Here is an 8,270-nt window from a genome sequence, read left to right on the forward strand (position 1 = left end):
TTCTTATCCTTGTTCCTGTTGATGTGATGAAAAATATTAATTGATTTACCTATATTGAACCAGCTTTGTATCCCTGAAATGAATCGTGTTTGATCGTGGTGTATGATTTTTTAGATGAATTGTTGAAGTCGGTTGGCCAAAATTTTGTTGAGAAGTTTTGCATCAATGTTCATCAAAGAAATGGGTCTATAGTTGTCTTTCTTTGATGAGTCCCTGCCTGGTTTTGGGATGAGGGTTATGATGGCTTCATAGAATGTGTTCGGTAGTGAGCTTTCTCTTTCAATTTCATTGAAGAGTTGGAGGAGTATTGGTGTGAGCTCTGCTTTGAATGCCTTGTAGAATTCTGCTGTAAAACCATCTGGTCCTGGTCTTTTCTTAGATGGGAGGTCTCTTATTGCTGTTTCTATTTCAATGCTTGATATGGGCCAGTTAAGATGGTTTAACTCGTCTTGGTTTAGTTTTGGCATGTCAATATTTTCTAGGAAAATTCTCAAACTTATTATCATAAAGTTTTGAGAAGCATTCCTTTATAATGTTCTGAATCTTGGTTGTTTCTGTGGTGATGTTTCCATTCTCATCTCTGAGTTTATTTATTTGGGTGTGTTCTCTTCTTTTTCTGATAAGATTTGCTAAGGGTCTGTCAATTTTGTTAATATTTTCGAAGAACCAACTCTTTGTTTTGTTGATTCTTTCTATGGTTTTTTGGATTCTAATTCATTTAATTCTGATTTAATTTTAATTATTTCTTTCCATCTACTTGATTGGGGTTTATCTTGCTGCTCTTTTTCAAGGAGGTTCAGATGTGTCATTAAATTGTTGGTTTCAGGGGGGTAGGGGGGAGGCTGGGAAGGGATGTGAAGGGTAAACAAAGGAGGAGGCTGCAATGCTTGGTAAGAAATGTACGCATTATCCTGCCCATGTAATTGTAGCCCCTCTGTACAGTATGTTCACAAATAAAAAAAAATTGTTGGTTTCAGATCTCTCCAATTTGTTGATGTAGGAATTTAGAGCTATAAACTCACCTCTGAGTACTGTCTTTGCTGTGTCCCAGAGGAACTGGTAATTTGTATGCTCATTTTTTTTTGGATTGCATGAATTGTTGAATAGCATGAACATTTGAATTTCCTTTCTAATCTCTTCCATGACCCACACGTGATTCAGCAGTGTGTTGTTCAGCCTCCGTTCTGTATTGGGAACAACAAACTTCCCAATGCAAACCTTTCAAAACACAACCCACTGGAAGTCAAGAAGGAAATGGAATCAAAAAGAAGGAAGAAAAGCTACTGATTTTTGTGGGTTGGTTTTATACCTTGCTACTTTGCCCAATTTTAGGACCACCTCAAGTAACTTGGGGGAGAAATCTATGGAGCTCTTTAAATACAGGATCATGTCATCTGCAAAGAAGGATAGTTTTACTTCTTTATCTATTTTTTTCCCCTTTATAGTTTTCCTTGCCTTACTGCTCTTGCTATGATTAGAGTGTTATATTGAAGAGGAATGTAGAGAGTGGGTATCTGTGTCTCATTTCTGATTTTAGAGTTGATTTTGATTTTACCATTAAATACAATGCAGGCTGTGGGTCTGTCGTATACAACATTTGTTATAGTAGGAATGGTTTTAGGGTTCCTAGCTTCTCTAGAGTTTTTTACCATAACGGAGCATTGAATCTTGTCAAAGCCTTTTTTGCGTATTTGGAGGTGATCATGTGTTTCTTGTCCTCGACTTTGTATTTTTTTTGTATCTATTTTTTATTGTGGAAATACTGTACAGGAGGGTTAAAATTACATGGGCAAGATAATGAGTACATAGAAAATAAAATAAAAAAAGAATAAAAAATAAAAATAGCTTGGAACTGGCATAAGAATAGACCTGGGGATCCATGGAATAGAATAGAAGACCCAGCAATGAATCCAGGGACCTATAACCACCTAATAAGGGAGCCAAAAACACAGGATGGACAAAAGATAACCTCTTCAACAAATGGTGTTGGTACAATTGGCTATACACTTTCAGAAACCTGGAGCTGGCACTTTGTAGCAGACTCAGTTCTACATGCATCAAAGGAAAGGGTAGATACCATGAACATATTACAGGAAAGGATAGAGTAAACACTAGGACTCCTGGGCACATATTGAAATTTCCTCAGTAATGATCCAGAATCACAAGTCAAAAAAGCCTGGATAAATGGTATTGCAACAAACTGGAGAACTTATGTATGGCAAATGACATAGCTAGCAAAGTAAATAGAAATCCCACAGAAAGAGAGAAGATCTTTATTAGCTTTGCATCTGAATAAGGCCTCCTATCTAAAATATACTTAGAGTTCAAAAAATTAAACTCCCCTAAGACAAACCCTCAAATAAAGAACATCACAATTAATAAACGGGCCAAAGTCTTAAAGAAAGACTTATGAGAAGAAGAAGTAAGAATGGCCAGTACATGCTTAGGAGATGTTCAACATCTCTAGCCATAAAACAAATGCAAATCAAGACAACATTAACCAAGTCTGAACTGAATATATCAGCAATCCATGTTAATTGTAGTATTCTTTACCATAGCCAAGATATAGAATCAACTCAGATGCTCCTCAATGGACAAACGGATCAAGAGAATGTGATATATATTTAATATATACACATACATACACACACACACACACACACACACAAAATGAAATTGTACGCTTCCATACTGCCTTATTCAAAAGTAAATGGAAAGAACTGGAAAAACTTATATTATATTATATTATGTTATATTATATTATATTATATTATATCAGAGAATGGAAGCAAACACTATTTTGGGCATTAGACAAAATAAAACAAATCTGGAAAATATGTTGATAGTTAATAAAAGCAAAAGAAGTGTTAGATGAATTTAAGTGTCTTCATTGTCTTGTCTAAACAATGAAAAATCACCACCAATCCATTTGCAAGAAAAATATTTGTGATTCCTTGTGTAACTACTTTTTATCTGAAAGATTACACTGATTAGAAGTGAAGGAGTTACAGTAGGCAAGGTAGGTAGTTGAATGAGTCAAGTGAAGGTGTGTTCATCTCCAGTTAAAAGTATACAACTAGAGCTGAGATACAATTCATTGACAAAGCACTTGCCTAGTAAGTGCAATGACCTGGAATTGATCTCTAACACCAAAAAACAAAAGGCAAAAATAATCCAAGCAAGTGAAGTAAGTCACACCCAAGGAAAGATAAGTTGCAGGGTTTTCTTAAAAATCTACAAGTAAACACACTGGATGGTAAGCAAGGGGTTATAAATTAATTAATCTAAGTGTAATAGACTCTATAGAGAGTTCAAATAGTGTATTTTCTTTAAAGATGAAGTCAAAGCCCAACAAAATAAATACCAGAAAATGGGTACATGCAAGATGGGAGGGTAGGGCCAAGAGGAGATGGGTAGAAGAGTGAAAGGGGAAAGCATGAGCATTATGGCAAGTATTAATTGTATATATCACAGAATTGAGAAATATAAGGGGTGGGACAAAGCGGGGTGAAGATGTTGTAGTGTGGCTAAAGATCGAAATGCATTGTAAACAAGAACTGCTTTGATAAATAGCAAACGCTCAATATATAACCTAAAATTAAGATTAACAGGGGAGGTGGCCGACTAGAGCCGGAGGCTGGGCGGGGACCGGGGTTGTCGGTGAGGCGGCGGCGACGGCGGCGGCGGCGGCGGCGGCGGCTCGGCGGGCGGGTTCAGGCTTCGGGGCCAGCCGCCGCCATGATCCTGCTGGAGGTGAACAACCGCATCATCGAGGAGACGCTCGCGCTCAAGTTCGAGAACGCGGCTGCCGGTAACAAACCAGAAGCAGTAGAAGTAACATTTGCAGATTTTGATGGAGTCCTCTATCATATTTCAAATCCTAATGGGGATAAAACAAAAGTGATGGTCAGTATTTCTTTGAAATTCTACAAGGAACTTCAGGCACATGGTGCTGATGAGTTGTTAAAGAGGGTGTACGGAAGCTTCTTAGTAAACCCAGAATCAGGATACAATGTTTCTTTGCTATATGACCTTGAAAATCTGCCTGCTTCCAAGGATTCCATTGTGCATCAGGCTGGCATGTTGAAGCGAAATTGTTTTGCCTCTGTCTTTGAAAAATACTTCCAGTTCCAAGAAGAGGGCAAGGAAGGAGAAAACAGGGCTGTTATCCATTATAGGGATGATGAGACCATGTATGTTGAATCTAAAAAGGACAGAGTCACAGTAGTCTTCAGCACAGTGTTTAAGGATGATGATGATGTGGTCATTGGAAAGGTGTTCATGCAGGAGTTCAAAGAAGGACGCAGAGCCAGTCACACAGCCCCCCAGGTCCTTTTTAGCCACAGGGAACCTCCTCTGGAGCTGAAAGACACAGATGCTGCTGTGGGCGACAACATTGGCTACATCACCTTTGTGCTGTTCCCTCGCCACACCAATGCCACTGCTGGAGACAATACCATCAACCTGATCCACACGTTCCGGGACTACCTGCACTACCACATCAAGTGCTCCAAGGCCTATATTCACACACGTATGCGGGCAAAAACATCAGATTTCCTCAAGGTGCTCAACCGTGCACGCCCAGATGCTGAGAAAAAAGAAATGAAAACAATCACGGGGAAGACGTTTTCATCCCGCTAACTCTTGGGAACAGAGGAGGCAGTGCTGGCAACCGAAGGCTGGACCGCTTGCTACTGGATAATCGGAGCCCTTCATGTTGCACCTCTCCAGGTTCTTAAGGGAGTCTCCATTTGGGTTCCATTTTGTACGCGTTTGGAAAATAATCTGCAGAAACGAGCTGTGCTTGCAAGGACTTCATAGTTCCCAAGAGTTAAAAAAAAAAAAAAAAAAGAATTCCACTTGATCAACTTAATTCCTTTTCTTTTATCCTCCCTCCCTTGTTCCCCTTCCCTCCCACCCTCTTTTCTGAGCTGTTTTGCTTTGCAATATGTTACTGGTAATGAGTTGCAAGATAATGCAATCTTGTTTTCTTCTAAATATTTGAGTTCAAAACTCCTGTATCTAAAGAAATACGGTTGGGGTCATTAATAAAGAAAATCTTTCTATCTTAAAAAAAAAAAAAAAAAAAAAAAAGATTAACAGGGGAAAGGCTGTGTTGGAAGGGATGGGTGGCAATGCTGAAAGGGGTGACATTGGTCAAGATGCACTGTGTTCAAAAACTGCTTCGGTAAGTGGAAATTCTTTTGCACAACTACTTAAAGAAAATAAGAAGAAAATAAAAAGTTCTCTGCTAGGATTAACAGAATGTATTTCCTAATCCATTGGCTTCCTTCTCCAGGTCCTCTTGTATATTTAGTATTCTCAAATTAGGCTTTCTGAATGTATCCTGTATTTCCTGCAGTGATCTGTCATACTTCTTAATTTTGTTATGCATATTTGTGTGCTATTTCTCTATGGATTCTAAACTGTCTTCAGCCTCTGATATTCTTTCTTCGGCCCCCTTTATTCTACATGCAAGGCTTTTTTACTTTGGTGTTTATCACTTCCTTCTTGCTGGTCTTTCTTAAGGGTGGCCAGATCTTTATTAAGGTTTTCTTTTAAGTCTTGAATAGAGTGCTTTACGTCCTAGAGTTGGTTATCAGACTTCTCTTTCCACTCCTTAATCTGAGTTCCTATCTTTTTTTATTATATTCTTTCTCCCGATGATGGAGTCTCTCTCTTTCTTTTTGTGGAGACCATGAAGTCATCTATTAGCTTCTGGTCGGCCTCATCATGTTCTCTGATAACTCTGTGCAGGGTGTCCAGTGTTTCATTCAGCAGGCTTACTAGTCATGCTTTTAATCTATCTTGAGCATTATCGTCTACGTCATTCTGGGACTGCTCTGTAGTTTGTTTATATGGAGATGGTGTTGGGGTGATTGGCCATGTTTCTTGTGTTTCTGCGGTTAGGTCTACCTATTTGGAGACAAGAACCACACTGGTTCAACAGTAGGACAGTCTTTTAGGACCTGAGGCAACCCAGTTTTATGTAAATGTACAGATCTTAGGGTTTCAGAGTTATGGGTAGGTGTTTTCCTATTTAGCTCTCTTTTTCTTTGCTTGGAGAGGGATATTGTGGCTTCAGGGTTGAGATTATGTATAGTTGTAACTTTTGAGGCAATCTGAGTTTGGCTCATAAGTAGTCTGCTCCTTAGAGTTTACAAGATGGGCCCCTTGTACTCAAAATAGTCAAGTGGAACCAATTTTGTAGTCAAAGATAGAACCAACAGTAGGTTTTGTCAGATATAATCCAATAGGGATCAATGGGCTGGAGCAGATGGAGAAGTGAAGGGTTAGGATTGGACAGAAATGAATTTAAGTTCAGAAGAGAACTAGGGTATGAGGGTAAGAACAGCTTACGGGAGGGGTATATGTAGTATGAGGAGACTAAAGACCTTTTTACTGAGTGTAAGAGGTGGAAAAGAATTCGAAGAAACATTATATAGCGTGTAGCTTAGAGATATAGATGAAGATAAGAAAAAGAAGTTATAAATAAGTGTATTTGGGAGACTTGTTGATAGTAGAAAAAGATTTTTCAGATATTATTAGAAAGTCACTTAATTTGTTAACTCCTGACATTATTGTTTACACACATAGAAGGAGGCCTTACTTTGTGTATAGAACTAGACAGGGCAGCTCTGATGGAATAATAGTATAATGTGGAGAGAATGGAGAAGGGGAGAGTGAGAGGAAAAGATAGAACAAAAGTTACAAATTAGGAAATTGGAATATGGAAGAAACAGCCAAATAATAATGAATAACAGAAGGTTTAAGTGGAATGGCAAATCCTAAAGTAGCTAGGATTACACATATGGGACAATGACTATTGGCTTTTTCCTCTTGTTTGGTTTTTTATGTATTTGTCTTTGAGGGTAAGGAGAGGGTCGCAGAAATGATGGGAGTAGCATTCACTAGAAAGTATGGTGAAAATGAACTCTATACCATGTGGGTGAGGATGGGAGGAAAAACCTGGGAGAGATTGAGGGAAGGCGTGACATTGTGCAAAAAGAAATGTACTCCTTTATCTGACTTAGATAACTGCAAGCCCTCTGTACAGCACCTTTACAACAACAATAAAAATGCATTAAGAAAATAGAGGCAATGGAACTATAAACTCACACCTGATGATTGATAGCCTAGAGCTTTCTAAGGAAAGGAGAAGAAACAGGGAACATATAAGTCTTGTGGCATTCTAAGTGCTTCCCTGCTCTACATTTAAAACCACTTTCTTTTGTGGTAATGAACTAAAGCTATGAGATAAAAACAACAAGATAACAACACCTAACTCAATATAACTTCAGTGTTAGAACCAACCAAGTTTCCAAGTTGCAATTCTTAATATCTCTAGGCTAAAGATGGAGTAGCAGAAGTTCTCTTATTTAAAGACTGAAATGATTTTCATGTTGCCAAAGTGATTTCTTTTGTGCCAAACCCACATTGGAAGGACTCTGTCATCATCTTGAAATAACACCAAATACTGGTTTCTCCTTTGAGTGACAATTCTCATTGAGAGCACTGGCCAGAATCGTTGGTGTATCAGGTAGAGAAAGAGGTGGCTTTCTCTGCCACTCTGAAAAAAACCAGCAGCAACAAAATATAATTGTGAGGCAGTGTTTAGCAAGGAACTAGTGCCACCATAGGAATGAGCTACATCATTACAGATCTCTATGTTTACTATTTACCTGCATTTTTTTGCTTGAGTCAGCAACATGAAAATCTGAAACATTCAGAAGAATAAAGCCTCATATTTGTTTCTGGCCCTGTGTCTGTGGACCTCAGAAGTGCAGCCTGGCTCCTAACTGTCTTCTCTTTCTGAACACTAGATGTTGTTTTTTCCTCACTTCTTTAGTTAATTCCTAGGTATTTTATTTTTTGTGGGGCTATTACAAAAGCAGTTGCGTTCTTGATTTCAGCTGTGCTCTTCTTATTATTGACATACAGAAAAGCCATTGATGTTTGAGGGTTAATTTTGTGTCTTGCTACTTTGCCAACGTTTCAGATCAGCTTGAGTAACATGGGAGTGGAGTCCATGGGGTTCTTTAAATACAAGATCATGTCATCTGCAAAGAGGGAGTGTTTGACTTCATCTTTCCTTATTTGGATCTCATTTATGTTTGCATATTGTCCTATTGTTTTAGCTAGGAAGTCTAATACCAAGTTGAAGAGGTGTGGAGAGAGTGGACATCCTTGTCTAGATGATGAGTTTAGAGGAAATGGCTTTAGCTTTTCACCATTAAGTATAATGCTGGCTGTATGTTTGTCATACATAG

At 38.5% G+C, this 8,270-nt stretch overlaps 1 protein-coding gene across 1 annotated transcript; it reads left to right on the forward strand.

Annotated features, from left to right (window-relative positions):
• Nucleotides 1-3,660: 3,660 nt before the first annotated feature.
• On the forward strand, nucleotides 3,661-5,089 carry LOC122124266 (actin-related protein 2/3 complex subunit 2-like). The gene has a single exon (XM_042698991.1). It carries the CDS (start codon nucleotides 3,739-3,741, stop codon nucleotides 4,639-4,641), a length of 903 nt encoding a protein of 300 aa, XP_042554925.1. The 5' UTR covers nucleotides 3,661-3,738; the 3' UTR covers nucleotides 4,642-5,089.
• The last annotated feature ends 3,181 nt before the right edge of the window (nucleotides 5,090-8,270 follow it).

The sequence above is a fragment of the Dipodomys spectabilis genome, unplaced genomic scaffold (assembly GCF_019054845.1).
Source record: "Dipodomys spectabilis isolate Male_0828 unplaced genomic scaffold, ASM1905484v1 ptg000234l, whole genome shotgun sequence".
Lineage (NCBI taxonomy): Eukaryota > Metazoa > Chordata > Mammalia > Rodentia > Heteromyidae > Dipodomys > Dipodomys spectabilis.

Bases quoted from the DNA above. Each gene is read 5' to 3' on its own strand.
- LOC122124266 (XM_042698991.1), top strand. From the start codon at position 3,739: ATGATCCTGCTGGAGGTGAACAACCGCATCATCGAGGAGACGCTCGCG.